The sequence below is a fragment of the Gorilla gorilla genome, chromosome 4 (assembly GCF_029281585.2).
Source record: "Gorilla gorilla gorilla isolate KB3781 chromosome 4, NHGRI_mGorGor1-v2.1_pri, whole genome shotgun sequence".
Taxonomy (NCBI): Eukaryota; Metazoa; Chordata; class Mammalia; order Primates; family Hominidae; genus Gorilla; species Gorilla gorilla.
Genome location: NC_073228.2, coordinates 62,521,666 through 62,541,244, shown reverse-complemented (window position 1 = coordinate 62,541,244; position 19,579 = coordinate 62,521,666). Strand labels below are relative to the sequence as shown.

Below are 19,579 nucleotides of genomic sequence, written 5' to 3'. Positions count from 1 at the left end.
AGGGTTTGGGAGGATTGACTCCACTTTTGAAAGATGTTCTACTGTAGGAAAAATGCTATCAAATAGCTTCACATGCTACAGGGAAATCTTTCTTCAAGGGAAGAGTCAATGGATGCAGCAGACTTCACTGTTGTTTTAAGAAATTGCCACAGCACACACCCACCTTCAGCAGTCATCATTCTGACCCGTCAACAGCCATAAACATTGAGGCAAGACCCTCTACCAACAAAAAGATTACAACTCCCTGAAAAAATTTTTAGTGTTTTTAGCAATATTGTTTTAAATTCCAGCTTTTATTTAAGATATAGGGGGGTACGGGTGTAGGATTGTTACATGGGTATATTGGATCCGGGTAGTGAGCCTAGTACCCAGTAGATAGTTTTTCATCCTGTACCCTCCCCCTTCCAATAGTCTGTACTGTCCAATTTTCCCATGTATTTGACCACATGTGCTCAGTGTTTAGCTCCCACTCTCCCACTTGAGAACATGTGGTATTTAGTATTACGTTCTTGTCTTAATTCACTTAGGATTACAGCCTCCAGCTGCATCCATGTTGCTGCAAAGGACATGACTTCATTCTTTTCTGTGGTGGTGTAGTATTCCATAGTATACGTACCACATTTTTCTTATCTACTCAATCACTGATAGACACCTAGGTTGGTTCCATGTCTTCCCTATAGTGAATAGTTTGGCGATGAACATATGAGTGCATGCATCTTTTTGGTATAATGATCTATATTCCTTTGGTTATATACCCAGTAATAGTACTTCTGGGTGAAATGTTAGCTCTGTTTTAAGTTCTTTGAGAAAACTCCAAACTGCTTTCCACAGTGGCTGAACTAATTTACATTCCCACCAGCAGTGTGTAAGCATTGCCTTTGCTCCATGGTTTCACCAGTGCCTGTTGTTTTTTGGCTTTTTAATAGTAGCCATTCTGTCCTTGTGAAATGGGATCTCATGTGGTTTTGATTTGCATTTGTCTAACGATTAGTGGTGATGGGCATTTTTTCATATGCTTGTTGTCCACTTGTATGTCTTCTTTAGAGAAGTGTCTTTTCATGTCTTTTGCCCATTTTGTAGTGGGGTTATTTGGGGTTTTTATTGCTTGCTGATTTGTTCAAGTTTTTTATAGATTTGGATATTAGGCCTTTGTTGGGTGCCTAGCTTGTGAATATTTTCTCCCATGGTGTAGGCTGTCTGTTTACTCTGTCGATGGTTTCTTTTACTGCGCAGAAACTCTTTATTATAAAGTGTATAAAATTTATAATCAATAAATGTACATTTGCCGATTCAATAAGTCAATCACATTTATTGATTTACAACATAATTTACTTAGGTCCCACTTGTCACTTTTTATTTTTGTTGCAATTGCTTTTGGAGACGTAGCCAAAAATTCTTTGGCAAGGCTGATGTAGAGAAGGATATTTCCTAGGTTTTCTTCTAGGATTTTTATAGTTTGAGGTCTTATATTTAAATCCATGGTAGGATAGCACCTCCCTGTCCCTTTGAAGTGAACCATGTTACCTGCTGTGAGTAGTGAAGTGGAGCAGAAGTCACAGGTGCCATTTCTGGGCAGAAGCTTTGAAGGGACCGTGGTGAGCCACCCCATCATTTCTTCTGCCTAAGCAGTTTTGGAGGCACAGAAGTCGGGTGTTACGGGCTGAATTGTGTCCCCCACCCCCAAGTTGATACGTTGAAGTCCTAACGCCAAGTGCCTCAGAATGGGATTGTGTTTGGAGATGGGACCTTTAAAGGTGTAATTAAGGGGAAACGAGGTCATATGGGTGAGCCCTCATCCAATCTGTCTGGTGTCCTTATAAGGAGAGGAGATGAGGACACAGACACAGACCGAAGACCACATGGAGACACAGACAAGAGGGTGGCCACTTATAAGCCAAGGAGCCAGGCCTTAGAAGAAACCAATTCTGCTGATACCTTAGTCTTGGACTTCTGGGACCCCGAACTGTGAGAAACAATATTTCTGTTATTTAAGACCTCCATCTGTGGTATATTCTTACCATAGCCCTAGCAAACTCGTATTGATTTTTGATACCAGGAAGTGGAATGCTGCTCTAAAAAATACGCAAAAATGTGCAAGTGGATAATGAGTAGAGGCTGGAAGAGTTTGGAGGTGCATGCTGCAAAGGCCTAGATGGTCTTTTTTATATGTTTAATTTCTGGTCAAAAATATTTTAGTTGTTTTTCAGAGTTCTGGGAAAATAATTACCTAAGGAAAAGAAATAGCACTGCTTATAGGCGGGTTTGAATACTAGCCCTGTAGCTTTGCTGAGAAATTGAGAAATTCTTCTTGGTTAGAGTCCTGAATTACATTAAATGGAGGGATAGGGTTAAGGTGTTTATTTTGTGTTTTTTGCTTTCAGCTTGGTGTTTTTGGTTGTTGTTGTTGCCCCAAGTGAGTCCAAAACCCAACCAGGAAAAGAACATTAAATCTTAAAACTTTAGAACCTTCTTTGACTCCATGGCCCATGTTCCAGATATACTAGGATGTGGTTGGGCGGCCCAGGGCTTCAGGTGGCTCTTCCCCCATGGCTTTGCTGGGTGCAGCCCAGGCAGCAGCTCTCACATGTTGGAGTTTGATGCCTGAGGCTCTCCCAGGGTGGACTTGCACACTGCTGGCTCTACCATCCTGGAATCTTGGGGATAGCCTCTTCCCCAGGGCTCTGCTGGGCACTGCCCTAGTGGGAACATTCTGTGGTGTCCCTGCCCCTGTGGCAGTTTTCTGCCTGACCCCAAGGCTGTCTGGGACATACTTTGAAATGCAGGTGGAGGCAGCCATATCCCACAGCTATTGCACTCTGCACACCTGCAGAATGAGCACCACGTGGATGCTCCAAAGAGTTTTCTGCCTGTGTCCTCTGGAGGGGTGATATCATGTCCCCCACTCCACCGGGGCCCATTGAGCAACACTTGGAGCAGCCAAGGAGCACCACAGCACAATGTGGGAACCAGCAACTTCAGGGAGTGCTGAGCAGCAAGCCCCAAGGTCCTCAGGGGTCCTTAGGGCACCCCAGGGCCTTCCTTGGAAACCGTACTGCCGTCAGTGCCCTGGCACCATGGGCCTGTGACGAGAGTGCAGCCTGAGTGATCCACACAATGCCTTCAGGGTTGCTCTTCCATTGTCCTGGTGAGGAGCACAGCCCTGATCCACGCAGGCCTCCTGACCCACACCCTCGTGTTCGCTCCGAAACACACTTTCTTATCTGTTCAAAACGGGCAGGCTGAGAAGGCTAAAAGTTTCCCAAATCTTTAAGTTCTGCTTCCCTTTTGATTATAAGTTCTGTCTCTAAATCATTCCTCTTTTCTTTCATTTTCCTATAAACGTTCAAGACAATCAAGCCGCTCCTTCAATACTTTGCTTAGATATTTCTTCTGCCAAATTTCAGTTACATCACTCACAAGTTCTGCCTTCCACCAAACACTAGTGCTTTGCCACTTTATGGCAAGCGTCACTCACCTTTCCTCCAGTTTCCATTTACCTCTTCTTGATTTCCATCTGAGACTTCATCAGAATGACCTTTCCTTTCCATATTCTTTTTTTTTTTTTTTTTTTTAGAGACTGGGAGCCACCGACATGCCAGGAGACAGGCCTGGAACAGAACCTTCCTGCACAGCCTCAGAAGAAACCCACCCTGCTGACACTTTGATCTTGGACTCACGGCCTCCAGTACTGTGAGACAGTAAGATTCTGTTGTTTTTTTTTTGTTTGTTTTTGTTTTTTATTTATTTATTTATTTTTTTTTTATTGATCATTCTTGGGTGTTTCTCACAGAGGGGGATTTGGCAGGGTCATAGGACAATAGTGGAGGGAAGGTCAGCAGATAAACAAGTGAACAAAGGTCTCTGGTTTTCCTAGGCAGAGGGCCCTGCGGCCTTCCGCAGTGTTTGTGTCCCTGGGTACTTGAGATTAGGGAGTGGTGATGACTCTTAAGGAGCATGCTGCCTTCAAGCATCTGTTTAACAAAGCACATCTTGCACCGCCCTTAATCCATTCAACCCTGAGTGGATACAGCACATGTTTCAGAGAGCACAGGGTTGGGGGTAAGGTCACAGATCAACAGGATCCCAAGGCAGAAGAATTTTTCTTAGTACGGAACAAAATGAAAAGTCTCCCATGTCTACCTCTTTCTACACAGACACGGCAACCATCCGATTTCTCAATCTTTTCCCCACCTTTCCCCCCTTTCCATTACACAAAACCGCCATTGTCATCATGGCCCGTTCTCAATGAGCTGTTGGGTACACCTCCCAGACGGGGTGGTGGCCGGGCAGAGGGGCTCCTCACTTCCCAGTAGGGGCGGCCGGGCAGAGGCGCCCCTCACCTCCCGGACGGGGCGGCTGGCCGGGCAGGGGGCTGACCCCCCCACCTCCCTCCTGGACGGGGCTGCTGGCCGGGCAGAGGGGCTCCTCACTTCCCAGTAGGGGCGGCCGGGCAGAGGCGCCCCTCACCTCCCGGATGGGGCGGCTGGCCAGGCGGGGGGCTGACCCCCCCACCTCCCTCCCGGATGGGGCGGCTGCCCGGGCGGGGGGCTGACCCCCCACCTCCCTCCCGGACGGGGCGGCTGGCCGGGTGGGGGGCTGACCCCTCATCTCCCTCCCGGACGGGGCGGCTGGCCGGGCGGGGGGGCTCCTCACTTCCCAGTAGGGGCGGCCGGGCAGAGGCGCCCCTCACCTCCCGGACAGGGCGGCTGGCCGGACGGGGGGCTGATCCCCCCACCTCCCTCCCGGACGGGGCAGCTGGCCGACCCCCTCACCTCCCTCCCGGACGGGGCGGCTGGCTGGGCAGAGGGGCTCCTCATTTCCCAGTAGGGGCGGCCGGGCAGATGCGCCCCTCACCTCCCGGACGGGGCGGCTGGCCAGGCGGGGGGCTAACCCCCCCACCTCCCTCCCGGATGGGGCGGCTGGCCAGGCGGGGGGCTGACCCCCCCACCTCCCTCCCGGACGGAGCGGCTGGCCGGGCAGAGGGGCTCCTCACTTCCCAGTAGGGGCGGCCTGGCAGAGGCGCCCCTCACCTCCCGGACAGGGCAGCTGGCCGGGCGGGGGGCTGATCCCCCCACCTCCCTCTGGGACGGGGCGGCTGGCCGGGCAGAGGGGCTCCTCACTTCCCAGTAGGGGCGGCCGGGCAGAGGCGCCCCTCACCTCCCGGACGGGGCGGCTGGCCAGTCGGGGGGCTGATCCCCCCACCTCCCTCCCGGATGGGGCGGCTGGCCAGGCGGGGGGCTGATCCCCCCACCTCCCTCCCGGACGGGGCGGCTGGCCGGGCAGAGGGGCTCCTCACTTCCCAGTAGGGGCGGCCGGGCAGAGGCGCCCCTCACCTCCCGGACGGGGCGGCTGGCCAGGCGGGGGGCTAACCCCCCCCACCTCCCTCCCGGATGGGGCGGCTGGCCAGGCGGGGGGCTGACCCCCCCACCTCCCTCCCGGACGGAGCGGCTGGCCGGGCAGAGGGGCTCCTCACTTCCCAGTAGGGGTGGCCGGGCAGAGGCGCCCCTCACCTCCCGGACGGGGCGGCTGGCCAGGCGGGGGGCTAACCCCCCAACCTCCCTCCCGGATGGGGCGGCTGGCCAGGCGGGGGGCTGACCCCCCCACCTCCCTCCCGGACGGAGCGGCTAGCCGGGCAGAGGGGCTCCTCACTTCCCAGTAGGGGTGGCCGGGCAGAGGCGCCCCTCACCTCCCGGACGGGGCGGCTGGCCAGGCGGGGGGCTAACCCCCCCACCTCCCTCCCGGATGGGGCGGCTGGCCAGGCGGGGGGCTGACCCCCCCACCTCCCTCCTGGACAGAGCAGCTGGCCGGGCAGAGGGGCTCCTCACTTCCCTGTAGGGGCGGCCGGGCAGAGGCACCCCTCACCTCCCGGACAGGGCGGCTGGCCTGGCGGGGGGCTGATCCCCCCACCTCCCTCCCGGACGGGGTGGCTGGCCGGGCGGGGGGCTGACCCCCCCATCTCCCTCCCGGACGGGGCGGCTGGCCGGGCGGGGGGCTGACCCCCCCACCTCCCTCCCGGACGGGGCGGCTGCCGGGCGGAGACACTCCTCACTTCCCAGATGGGGCGGCTGCTGGGCGGAGGGGCTCCTCACTTCTCAGACGGGGCGGTTGCCAGGCAGAGGGTCTCCTCACTTCTCAGACGGGGCGGCCGGGCAGAGACGCTCCTCACATCCCGGACGGGGCGGCAGGGCAGAGGTGCTCCCCACATCTCAGACGATGGGCGGCCGGGCAGAGACGCTCCTCACTTCCAGGATGTGATGGCGGCCAGGAAGAGGCGCTCCTCACTTCCCAGGTGGGATGGCGGCCGGGCAGAGACGCTCCTCACTTTCCAGACTGGGCAGTCAGGCAGAGGGGCTCCTCACATCCCAGACGATGGGTGGCCAGGCAGAGACGCTCCTCACTTCCCAGACGGGGTGGCGGCCGGGCAGAGACTGCGATCTCGGCATTTTGGGAGGCCAAGGCAGGCGGCTGGGAGGTGGTTGTAGCGAGCCGAGATCACGCCACTGCACTCCAGCCTGGGCACCATTGAGCACTGAGTGAAAGAGACTCCGTCTGCAATCCCGGCACCTCGGGAGGCCGAGGCTGGCCGATCACTCGCGGTTAGGAGCTGGAAACCAGCCCGGCCGACACAGCGAAACCCCGTCTCCACCAAAAAAATACGAAAACCAGTCAGGCGTGGCGGCGCGCGCCTGCAATCGCAGGCACTCGGCAGGCTGAGGCAGGAGAATCAGGCAGGGAGGTTGCAGTGAGCTGAGATGGCAGCAGTACCGTCCAGCTTTGGCTCGGCATCAGAGGGAGACCGTGGAAAGAGAGGGAGAGGGAGACCGTGGGGAGAGGGGAGAGGGGAGAGGGGAGAGGGGAGAGGGGAGAGGGGAGAGGGGAGAGGGGGAGCCCCAAGATTCTGTTGTTGAAGGTGCCCAGTCTGTGGTACTGTAAAACAGCCCTAGGAAACTAACATAGCCTGTTAGCCTACAGGGTGAAGAGATGGAATTCGCAATGGACCTCCAGGCTTACTGTCTACAGCTCCCAAAGTGTGCTATCGGACCCTTGGGTGTGTGTAGGTATGCAAGATAATTTTGGGTGGTGCAGAGTGAATAATGTCAACTTACATAATGGATTTATCTTACTGGATAAATCAGGGGTTCCCTCTTGTTTGGAACCAGGCTGCACAGCAGGAGGTGAGCAGCCAGCCAGTGAGCAAAGCTTCATCTGTAGAAACAGCCACTCCCCATCCCTTGCATTACCACGAGCTGTGCCTCCTGTCAGATGAGCGGTACCATTAGATTCTCATAGGAGCATGAACCCTACTGTGAACTGCACATGCCAGGGATCTAGGTTATGTGCTCCTTATGAGAACCTAACGCCTGATGATCTGTCACTGTCTCCCATCACCCCCAGATGGGACTATCTAGTTGCAGGAAAACAAGCTCAGTGTTCCTACTTATTCTACATTATGGTGAATGGTATAATTATTTCACTATATATTACAGTGAAATAATAATAGAAATAAAGTACACAATAAATGTAATGGGCTTGAATCATCTCCGCATCATCCTTTCCCCTTCTCCCGGGTCCGTGGAAAAGTCTTCCGTGAAACTGGTCTCTGGGACCAAAAAGGTTGGGGACCACCAGTATAAATGCTTCTAAGAATAGTTAAGCAAATTAAGGTTTACATGCTGCTAAAAATATGGGTTTCAATGCTAAGAAAAATGGATGCACGTGAAAACACTCTCTTGCTGTGGTCCAGGGAATCTAAACCATTCTAACAGAGAAACGTGCAGCTTGGAGCTGGAGCTGCCCTCCGACATCCTGTCCACCTCATATCCCTGCACCACACACACATGCACACATGCAAGCAGACATGTACACATGCATACGTGCATGCACATGCATGCACATGCACGCACACACATGCACACATGCACATACACGTGCATATACCTGCACACACACACTCACACACACACACTGTGCTTCATGCCCTAAGGTGGCCTGGGAGGGAATGCGTGTTTTTAAGGGGAATGAAGATGACTCAGGCCCCTTGTTCTCCTGGCGTTTGCACCACTGTCTTCTCTGCAGACCATGCTTCAGTCTCTTTCTTGGCTCTCTCTCTTAGTGAAAGCGAGAAGCAGAGCCCCTGCGTGTACCTGGCTGCTTAGGGTGCAAGCCAAGTTCACAAGCTTCCCGGGGAGCCTGGTGAGAAGAAGGCACTGCAGAGCCTCCCCAAAAGAGGCGTCAACTTTTGGTGGATCCTTGAGCCTGGGAAAATGATAGACGGGACATCACAGTTCATCAGAAGACACAAACAAAATCCACTCAGGAAGAGCAGCGGTCAAAGGTTTTATTCTCTCGGAGAAGGGGTTCTCGGGGGCTGTAAGCAGCAGGCAGAAGACTTTATTGCATGTGTGGTTAGGTGATGGCAACCTACAGTTTTCACTGGGAACTGGGATCAAGAGTGACCCGACCTCCTCCGCAGCCCCTAGGGATGAGTCAGCTGCCTCCTCTGCATGCTGACAAACCTTGGCTCTCATTTATGCCCCACCGCAAGCCAGCCACACCCCTGCCTTACCAGCATAACCACCTCCTCCTGACTTTAGCCCTGACAGCACTGCTTCCTGGTAACCTTCCCCCTCCCACCATGGTCCAGGCAAGCCTAAAGGCCAGCGCCCTCCACCCACCCTTCCTGGGTGCCACTCTACTGTCTGCTTACCCAGATGTCTTAACCTGGCTTTACCAAGATGGAACAGACAACAGGGATGAGCCCCCAGCCTCTCCCAGGAAGGTCTGGCAAAATGCTCTCCATTTAGAAGCAGGGGCAGTGACGTGGCCTAGGGATGACCCCAGGCTTGTCACCCAAGCAGTAAGAAGGTCAAGGAGCCCAGTTTCATGCCCTTACCCTGGGAGGATGTGGCCAGGGCTCCACAAGTCCCTCAGGGGTAGGGGGAGCGCACAGGAAAGCAGATCCACCCTCCTTTTGAGGAAGTAGCCACCACTCCCAGGAAGCAGCAGATGGGGTGCACTGGCAGAGACCCTGCGTGCTGTAGAGCAGGGCCAGCAGATTTGCACTCAGCCTCAGCCCCAGGGGAGCTGCAAGACAGACTGAGACCCTCACAGGTTTGGCTCTGTGTCCCCACTCAGATCTCATCTGGAATTGTAATCCTCCTGTGTCAAGGGAGGAACCTGGTGGGAGGGGATTGGATTTGGGGACAGTTTCCTCCCGTGCTGCTCCCCTGACAGTGAGTGAATTCTCAGGAAAGCTGATGGTTTTAAAGTGTGGCACTTCCTTGTTCTCCACGTACTCCTTCCTGCCACCTTGTGAAGAAAGTGCCTGCTTCCCCTTCACCTTCCGCCATGATTGTAAGTTTCCTGAACTGCGAGTCAGTTAAACCTCTTTCCTTTATAAATTATCCAGTCTCAGGTATTTCTTTATAGCAATGTGAAAACAAACTAACACAGACCCCTTCCCTGAAGTGCCTTCTCCTTAGGCCACCAGCTGCCCCCATGCTCCTCCTCTGCCCCCTGGTCTTTCTTTTCCCCTCATGAGGCCCAAGTGATCCACAAGGCCAGCTTCACCTCCATCCTACTGCAGCCCTGTGCAGCTGCTGGAGAGGCCGGGCTCCTTTCCTCACCCCGGAGTGTATATGCTGCAGGCAGGCATGTTGACGCCTCAGGCAGTGGATACTGACTCTGGGCCCTGCTAACCCGGGCAAGGCCCCACTGTGATGCATGCCATGACCTCAGAATGTCACTGGTGCTTAGCACCTGCTGCTCCCCGGCCTGCCTCTGTGTTCTACAGCAGCTACACACAGACAGTGGTATCTGTGAGCGGCTCTGTGGACTCAAAGGTTTTCTCCCTGAGAGGCGTAACCCAGGCCAGCTGATCCACCAGAATCAGGTGAGTGACCTGCTCTCTTCCCTGCAGGCTGACTTGGGGACAGTGGCTACGGGGTGGGCGATGTTGGCCTCTGGGCACCTGCTGAGGAGGGTCATCCCTGAGCACTCATCAGGTACCCATTCTACACTGCCCGTGTAGACAATTGTCTCTTTCGTCCTCATGGTGCCTCCATAGGGTAGGTGCTGTTCCCAAATGTACCCATTTGACAACTGAGACGTCTGGGGTCAGAGAAGCGGTAATCAACCCGGGAATCCCGACATGACCCTGGGTTTTGCTCTCAGCCCTGCCCTATGCTGGGCTGGACTTAAGGCCTGAACCCTGTGGTCTCCCTGCCCTAGATCCCAAATCTGTTGAGGGTTTCCGATCCCGATGGGGCAGAGCCTGGCCCTGGCAGAGCCACTGGGATGGATCCACTGTGGGTGGGGTGGAGGGGAGGGTCCTAAGAACACATCTGTGTCCTAAGCTGGGTCCTGATGGTCCCTGTGGGACCAACTGAACACACAGGGTCCCTTGTCCGGGAGTGGCATGGGGAGCCTTCTGCCTTTGGGCAGCTGTGGAAAATGAAGGAGCCCTGGAGAGCTGGCTGGAGGGAGGCTATCTTCCATCCTGTTCAACGGGGTCCAGGAACTGGGGTTGTCCCCAGGTATTTCTTTGTCTGGTCCTATCCAGGCCTTGCCCTCCTTTTGCCCCAAGTGTTCCCAGGAGGGACGATCCATCTAGGTGTTCCCCAGGACCAAAGACCCACTGTTCTTCCTCCGTGACCCAGGAAAATGAAGCCCCCTCCTGTATGGATAGCTCAGAATGGTGGAGTCCACAGTCCCTCCCTGAGAGACGTGGTTTCCACGAGCACAGAGGCTGCGTTGGACACAGTAGCTTATTTTCATTCCTTAAACCTGTTGTTCCTAAAGTGGCTTCACTGGTGAGACTGAAGGGCCATGGTAGCCCAAGTGATGAGCAGAGTAGAACCAAGCACTCAGGAGAGACCTTGTTCCCCGTAGGAAACTGAGCATCTCTGTGGTCCCGAGCATCCCAGAGACCTCTGGTCCCTGTCCCCAGTCTGCCTCCATATCCCTGGAATAGCCCATCATGGGCCCTTCACCCTTGGCAGGTGGACACCATTGAAACTGCCGGGGCAGGTGTGTGCCCATTTCATGGCATTTGGGGACAACGGGACTCTCTGTCCAGGTCCCACTGTCCTCAAGTCCTTGGGAAGATGCACACCCCTGCTGGAGACTCCAGAAACCCATGCAGGTGTGGGCCACTGGGTCTAGCCCCTTTTCACCTGAGGGCGGTGGTGGAATGGGGGGTTACGCAGCCAGGCAGCATCTGGGAGCCGGGCAGGAGCAGTTCAGGTGTTCTCCGAAGCTCTCGGGTATGGTGTAACCTTTAGATGTTTTTGTCTCACAAGATGGACATGATAGAGGACGCGGATACTTTGGAGAAGTGAGAGGACATCACTATGAAGTATGAGAAGGTACAGATCCATCTACTCCTTGGAGGGAGGCCTCTTCCAGTGCACCCTGGTCAAATGGTCCTGGGCTCCCTAGGAGCACAGTGCAGGGTGGCCACTACCCCCAGGCCCTTTCAGCCTTTACCTTGGACCCCTCACCAAGGCTCCCTCTGGGTTACAGGGACACTGAGCTGCACTGCCAGAGGACATGGGGCCTGCGCCTGTTGGAATCTACGGCAACATTGATCGCTTTGGGATTCTGCAGTGAGTCCTCTGTGCTCCTCTCAGCCCCTAAATCACCTGTTTCAGCTCAGGGATGGGTTTGCTTTTAGAAAGGTCTTTCTGACACAGGACATGTCTCCCCAGGTTGAGCCAACCTCCTTTCCAGGGTCAGAACTCCTCCCTGGCTCCCCTGCAGGTCCAGCCCAAGGTTGTTGTTAGGCCAGAGGTGTGGGGCACATCTAGGGAGTGGGTGGGAATGGAGAGGGGGCTAGGTCAGGCCCCTGGGCTCTCAGCAGTTCTGTCGGCAAGTGAGCACAAAAGGAGCGGGGCAGCCTGAGGGTCTGGCCCTGTCTACCAGGAGACAACCCCAGTGAGATCCAAGGGTTGTGGCCACAGGGTGAGGAGACACCTGGCCCAGCCTCAGGGATGTTGTCCAGCAGGTCTCTGGGGGCCCACCTGCCCCTGTTCTCCCCCACTTCCCTAGAGCTACAGCCCTCACTGTCCCCATGGGGAAGGGGGAAAGGCATGGGGACCGTAGGGGCTGTGGCCTTAGGGGAATGGGGGAGAAGATGGGCAGGGCCAAGTTCTGGGCATCTCACAAAGAGGCCAGGGAGGCAGCAGAGCTTGCAGCTAATGACCCTGGGTCTGGTGCTGGGAAGGGATCTGGGGCCAGGTAAGAGGAGCCTAGGGCCAGGTGTGGTCACTCACGCCTGTAATCCCAGCACTTTGGGAGTCCGAGGCAGGCAGATCACAAGGTCAGGAGATAGAGAGCATCCTGGCTAACATGGTGAAACCCTGTCTTTACTAAAAATACAAAAAATTAGCTGGGCGTGGTGGCGCATGCCTGTAATCCCAGCTACTCAGGATGAGACAAGGGAAGGACATGAACCCTGGAGGCGGAGCTTGCAGTGAGCCAAGATCACGCCACAGCACTCTAGCCTGGGTGACAGAGGGAGACACCGTCACAAAAAAAAAAAAAAAAAGGAGCCCAGCCCTCAGGGATCATAGGATGGAGAGACGGAGGATCTCGAGGGAGGTAGGGTGGAAGCTTATGAGCCATGCCACTTCTGAAATGCAAGGCATGTTGCTCAGGTGCAGGGAGAGGCAGGTGGATGCTGGGAGGTCATACCCTGCAAGGGCCTTGGGAATGTCGGGTGGGATGGGCCCCTGGTGCACCCTGGGTGCACTGGGCAGGTCTCAGCGCAGGCTCCCTAGACCCTGGAGGGTCCACATCATGTGGTCACTCCCTGAGGGACTCCTGTCAGGGCCCGGTCACCCACCCTGGGCAGCCCCCATCCCATCTCAGGGCTGACCTTTCTCAGTTCCAGCAGAAAGCACCACCTCGAGTCCAGGATGGGCAGCCCCATTGTGCAGCCTGACCACCCCCGACACCAGGGGCCCCAGTAACCTTGGCCACGCTGGCTCTGCACTCCCTCTTCTCCCAGGTCCTGACCCCTCCCGGGAGTCAGCCCCACAGGAAGGCCTTTGTCCTCCTTTCCCTGTGCCTTCTCCTGGGCTGAGACCTGAGCTGGATGGGACAGAGCCAGTCCTTTCTGGAGGTTGACTCCCTGACCTGGACAGCTCCAGGCCCTGTGCAGGTCCTCAGCTCTGCCTGGGTTGCCTTACAGTGAGAAGAGGCTGCCCCCTGTCAGCTCCCAGGAGGCAGAGGTAAGAGCCTGATGCATGAGGGACTGGTCCAGGGACGGGGGGACGTGGCGGGTTGTTGATGAGCAGAGGAGGCAGTGGGCCTGGGCGGTGGCCAGTGAGGATAACACGCTGTCACTGGGAGGGGTAGCAATCCCTGCTGGACCTGACCTCAGGTTGCTGTATCTCTGGCAGTTTGATGAAATTCCAAAGTGAGAACCACAGTCCTGGCTTGGGGATGGCTGCCCACTTGTGTTAGGACCCCACCTAGAGGCTGGGCTCTGACCCACGACTGGTGTGTCTGTGGCCTGAGGATGGCACATCCCAGGGTCCCAAGGCCAGCCCACTGGTGCTCATTCGCTCAAAGGCTCTCAGCCCAAAGGGTCTGCCCTTCCCTGGCTTTTTCTAGCTGGGTCCCACCGGGGCTCCAGAGCCCAAGACCCAGCATCCAGGGGCGGCTCTGGGAAGCCTGGTAGCTCCGCTAACTCCAACATTCCTCATTTGACAGCAAATGCAGCAGGAGATGAGATGCAAGAGCAAGTGGATGGCAATGCTGGGAAAATGGGAGACATATCAGAACAGCAAAAAGGTCATGTGTGGAGGGAGAGGCCCCCAGAATCACTTTCTGCAGAGACAGGGGACAGGCACCCATGGCTATGACCTGGCAGCGTAAGCCTCTCAGAGGGCAGGTGGCACACTGTCCTCACCTAGAGGACCGCAGGCCTGGTTGCCAGCTTTGCTGCCTGTTCATGCAAGCGTCACCTTGCTGGGAGGGAATCTATATCTAGGGCTGGGGCCACCCGGAGCTCAGGGCTAGGGAAGCCTCCTGGTGACCTGAAGGAAGGAAAAGGTCCAGATCAGAGTTCAGACTTTGAGTGTCCATCCCCTCTTTCAGTCCTGGGAAGGGAGACCCTGTCCCAGCTTGACATCACCTCTCCTGACGAATCATGGGGCCAAAATCAAAGATTTCCAGAATCCTCGGGCTCTGGTTCTCACTGGGGTTGTCGCGGGGCCTGTGACACCAGATCGTTTTCTGCCCACAGCTGATGAAGCGAGTGTATAAGGGCATTCCCATGAACGTCCGGGCCGAGGTGTGGTCAGTCCTCCTGAACATTCAGGAAATCAAGGCGAAAAACCCCAGACAATACCGGGTATGCTCAGCCACAGCACAACAAACAGGCCAGGCCGTGTCAGTGGCCCAGGTCTCCAGCTGGAGGGAACGTCAAGCCCCGCTTTGGAGGGTGGGTGGGATGGTCAGATGCACATCCTGAGCATGGACAGTGACACAGGCACCACAGGTGAGCTCGGCTCTGGTGACCCTCCCTGGCTTCTGAAACAAGCCAAAAAGCAGCTTTCTGCAGAAAGAAACCTCCCTTCTTTCCTTCCTTCCCGAAGTGCTGACTGTGGGCTGACTGCCATTTGGGGCAGGGAGTCTTCCATCTGTTCTGAGGCTGTTTCCTCCTCTTGGCCCTGCCCTACAGGTCATGAAGGAGAAGGGCAAGAGGTCATCTGAGCACATCCACCAGATCGACCTGGCTGTGAGCCAGACACTAAGGAACCACATGTTCTTCAGGGATCGATATGGAACCAAGTAAGCCTATGGGAGCCACAGGGTCCCAGCGGAGATGGGGTGAATGAGAGGGATGGGGATTTCCCCAGAGCAGAAGCCAGGGTCACCCAGGAGGGATGACAGAGCTGCCAAGAGCTCTCCTGGCCCAGGGAGCAGGCGGCACCATGGACAGAGCACCTCCAGGTTCCAAGCCCTGGGCCAGACTGGAACACGGGGGGCCAGAACCCAAGAGGATCCTCAGGAGACAGACGGCAGCAAACAAAATCATGTACAATGGTGAAAGGTGCTCTCCCTGACCCATGGGGACCCATGGTAGGACCCTCGGGAGGGTGGCAGGTTGGAGGGCCTGTAAGCCTCCCCAGGCAACACTGATAGTACCAAAAGCTGGGGAGATTCAGGGACCTGGAAACTGTCATCCAGGTCTGCTGGGAACGTGACATGGCACAGCCACTTTGGCAGCTAGTTGGGCAGTGGCTCACAAAGTTCAATGGACTTGAACCACACGTCCCCAAAGTGTCACAGATATTGAACCCACTGATTTGAAAACTGACGTCCACATGAAACCTACAGGCCAGGTTCACTGCTTGATTCGTCACTCACACACGGAGCCTTCGGGGATGGCCTTCAACATGGGAATGGGGAAAACAAGGCTGGTCCTCCCTTCAAACGGAAGACCCAGTGAGAAAAGGTAACGAGCCAGTGATGCCCGTACGAACATGGGTGGATCTTAGGTGCATTTTGCTAAGGGAAAGAAGCCAGACCCAATAAGCTACCAAAGTAGGATTCCCATTCTTAGGCCATTGTGGAAAAGGCCAAACCATAGGGACTGAGAAGCAGTCTGGGTGGCCAGGGGCTGACGGATCGGGGAGAGGCTGGGTGCACAGGGGCCACCCTGGAGACTTGGAGGATGAAGGAGTCGCTCTAGGAGGGGCTGGAGCGGTAGCCGGGAGACTCTGCACATTGATTTAGAACCATGGAGGACCTGTACACCCAAAGACTGAATTGGCGTGTGTGCAAACTGAAAAAAAAAAGATCATTCAGAGTGAAAAGGATCAGGCAAGTCACTGTACAACTGGGCTATTTGCATGTCACAGATGTGGATTTTACTGAAACATTTCTTCAACAGTCAAAGTCCCTGAAGAGCTCACTGCTTATCTGGTGAATCATCTGAACCTGAAATGGGATTTGTTGTTAGGGTTTGTAGACAAAGTGAAACTAACAGCATCTGCACAACAGAAACCAAAGCCCCCTTTCTCTGTTTCCCAGGCAGCAGGAACTATTCTACATCCTCCTGGCATATTCGGAGTATAACCTGGTGAGTGTCCCTGGCAGTGAGGTTCCCGGGCCGTATTTCCATATTCACAGGAGTGGGTGCCTGGTGGGGGTGTCGTTGCTTCTTTTAAAGTTAGTATTTGTGACCCACCAGGATATAGGAGGTAGGATTCCAGCTCACCACTGGCATAAACCTCCAGCAAGGGGGTGGTCTCAAGGGGTCAAGCTGAGACACAAAGGAGTCAGGGCCTGGACTCCTGGTGTCACCTGGGCCTGACCACCACTTATCGGAACAAGAAATGACGCCCTCCTCCTGGGGCTGCCCCAAAGCCCGGGAGCTTGGCAGCATCACACACAGAATGGTGCTATCAGGAGACATTTTGGACAAGGTGCTGAAGTGCCCGATGGATATGGCTCTTGTCATGAAATGAATTTGCATCCTGAGGAAGTCTCTTCTTCAGAGGAAGCCTTCCCAGTCACCCCTGCCCTCTCCAATGACATGAGTCCTCCCAGGTGACCTCAGCCCTCCCAAGTGACTTACTTCCATGGTGACTCTGGCTCTTGCAGGAGGTGGGCTACTGCAGGGACCTGAGCCACATCGCTGCCTTGTTCCTCCTTTATCTGCCTGAGGAGGACACATTCTGGGCACTGGTGCAGCTGCTGGCCAGTGAGAGGCACTCCTGCAGGGTAGGTGAACAGCTGCCCCTGGGGCTTCACGCAGCCAGACCCGGGGATGGCCACCCTGGCCAGGTGATCTCGGCTTTCAGCCAAGGCACCTTCCTTGTGTCGCCAGCTTGTTGGGAGCCTTTAGGACGTCTCTGCTGATGGTCCCAAAGGAACCCGGAACTGACCCCCCAGAGCCCAAGTCAGACGCCTTTCATCCCCATCAGCAGAAGGCATCTCATCCTCCCTGTGGCTGCCCTCTGTATCCTGGAGCCACACCCTCTGGCTCTGATTCTGTGCAGCTGGCTCTCTGCAACCTGAGAGTCCTCCTGCCCTTCAGTTGCCCAGGCTCCAGCTGCCCTTGGTACCCACGAAAGGGTACCAAGCCCAGATGGCAGCATCTCCCCATCCCGTGTCCCCTGGCCCGGCCCCACTTCCAGGAGACGACCACAAAGCCCAGCACCCACCCTGTTCTGGCCGCCCCCTGTCGTGGCCTCAAAGTCAGGCTTGCCCTCCCGGCACCCTGGCCCAGGAGGCCTCCAGGGTCACCTCCAGCCAGGCTCCAGGGGATGTTCCCACCCCTCCTCCCCAAGGCCAAGGCCACATGGTGGGGTTACCAGATGGGAGGGTGGGAGGCCTCGGAGTCTGGGGGGCTCTGCAGCTGCCCAGCTCTTCCAGCTGATGGCTCCACATCTTGGGGGAAGGCTCTGATTTCATGATGGGCTGGGGGCTTCTCAGAATTCCACAGCCCAAATGGCAGGACAGTCCAGCAGCTCCAAGACCATCAGCAGCATGTGGTACCCACATCACAACCCAAGACCATGGGGCATCTGGTGAGTTTATGGTCCCCTCGGCTCTCCCCCAGAGGCCCTGCATCCTGGGGGGCTGGAGGAACAGCGGGAGCTGCAGCCCCTCATGGGGCGGGTGACAGGCTGAGTTCCAGCCAGGGCCTGACCTGGGATGTCGAGTTCACCACGGGCTGGGAGTTGGGTTTCCTTTCCAGCCCTGGAGGAGACAGAGGCACAGGGATGGGGGCCCTGCTCCCACAGAGGAGGGCTAAGGGCAGTGTGTCCACCGGGAGTGCCGGAAGGGGAAGATGTTGCGGGGAGCCCGGGACACTGCCCAGTGTTCTGCACTCGGGGAAGGGTCTTCAGAGGGCCCTGGAAGAGGGAGGTTTTTAGGGCAGCCCATGGGGCCCTGAGCACCTCTGTTCCTCCCACCAGGACAAGGAAGGTCTATGCACACAGGGTTCCTCATTCAGCTGGCTTCTCCGGGTGCTGAATGATGGGGTAAGGAGGCACAGGGAGACCCTGGCTCAGGGACCCTCCTTGCCCTGCAGTGCCCTGCTTCCCCAGCCAGGGGGTCCGGCTCACCCCAGTCCACAGGAGGCTCAGGCAGATCCCCAAAGGACACACAAGCAAGACCCTCTGCCCAAGAGGGCTCATCCCAGCGCAGAGGACGGGGCTCAGGCCCAGCCTCATGGACAGACTGGGCCAGGACCCAACTAGGGAGGGCTCAGGGGAGCCTCAAGCCCTGGGCAAGCCCCTCTCTGCACTGAAATGAGTGCCCCCAATAAGGAGCTGCAAGACCTTGTCTGACCCAGCCTCCTGGAGGGGTCGGGTGACCCTCATGGGGAAGGTCAGTGAAGCCCCAATGGGCTAGCTCGAGCCACCAGCCCCAGCCTGGAAGGGCCAGATCCTCCCATGCCTACTTTCCCCACAGATCTCTCTCGGGCTCACCCCGTGCCTGTGGGACATGTATTTGCTGGAAGGGGAACAGATGTTGATGCTGATAACAAGCATTGCCTTTAAAGTTCAAAGGAGTAAGTCCACGTGTGCCCAGTGGGGCCTGGGGAGCACTGGGGTCAGACCCCGACTAGCCCAAGGGCAGCTTCCTCACACTGTCCTCATGATCCTCTGTTCTGGCCAAGGGGGAGGTCTGGCCAGGTGGGCTGGGCAGGGCACAGTGACACCGAGCCCATCCCTCACATGACCCAGATGAAAGTCAGGAGTGTGGTGAGCACTTCCCTGCCCAGGCCCCCCCCCCCCCACCAGCCACAGCCTTCTGTGCATATCTGGACCCCTGGGGTGGCCACAAAAGGATCTGGCACTGCCCAGTGGGAGACTGAAGTGGTCACAGGGTGTGGGCTCTGACCCTTCCCAGGGAACTCTCCTGGCCTGATGCCCACCTTGTCCCTAGAGCGCCACATGAAAATGTCCAGGTCTGGCCTGTGGGCACGTTTTCAAAACCAGTTCTTCCATACCTGGGCCCTGGATGATGACACTGTTCTTTTTGTTGTTTTTTTTTTTTTAATACTTTAAGTTCTAGGGTACATGTGCACAACGTGCAGGTTTGTTACATATGTATACATGTGCCATGCTGGTGTGCTGCACCCATTAACTCGCCATTTACATTAGGTATATCTCCTAATGCTATCCCTCCCCCCTCCCCCCACCCCATGACAGGCCCTGGTGTGTGACGTTCCCCTTCCTGTGTCCAAGTGTTCTCATTGTTCAATTCCCACCTATGAGTGAGAACAGGCAGTGTTTGCTTTTTGGTCCTTGCAATAGTTTGCTGAGAATGATGGTTTCCAGCTTCATCCATGTCCCTACAAAGGACATGAACTCATCCTTTTTTATGGCTGCATAGTATTCCATGGTGTATATGTGCCACATTTTCTTAATCCAGTCTATCATTGATGGACATTTGGGTTGGTTCCAAGACTTTGCTATTGTGAATAGTGCCACAATAAACATACGTGTGCATGTGTCTTTATAGCAGCATGATTTATAATCCTTTGGGTATATACCCAGTAATGGGGATGGCTGGGTCAAATGGTATTTCTAGTTCTAGATCCTTGAAGAAT

The 19,579-nt window shown here is 55.8% G+C and overlaps 1 protein-coding gene across 1 annotated transcript; it reads left to right on the top strand.

Annotated features, from left to right (window-relative positions):
- The first annotated feature begins 11,182 nt into the window (after positions 1-11,182).
- LOC109026840 (TBC1 domain family member 3G) lies at positions 11,183-18,772 on the top strand. The gene is given in 11 exon segments (XM_063706550.1): positions 11,183-11,366; positions 11,524-11,606; positions 13,193-13,232; positions 13,717-13,797; positions 14,252-14,359; positions 14,690-14,799; positions 16,045-16,093; positions 16,618-16,741; positions 17,452-17,546; positions 17,937-18,002; positions 18,436-18,772. Coding segments are annotated over 11 exon segments (1,110 nt in total). The 5' UTR covers positions 11,183-11,282; the 3' UTR covers positions 18,706-18,772.
- Positions 18,773-19,579: the final 807 nt, after the last annotated feature.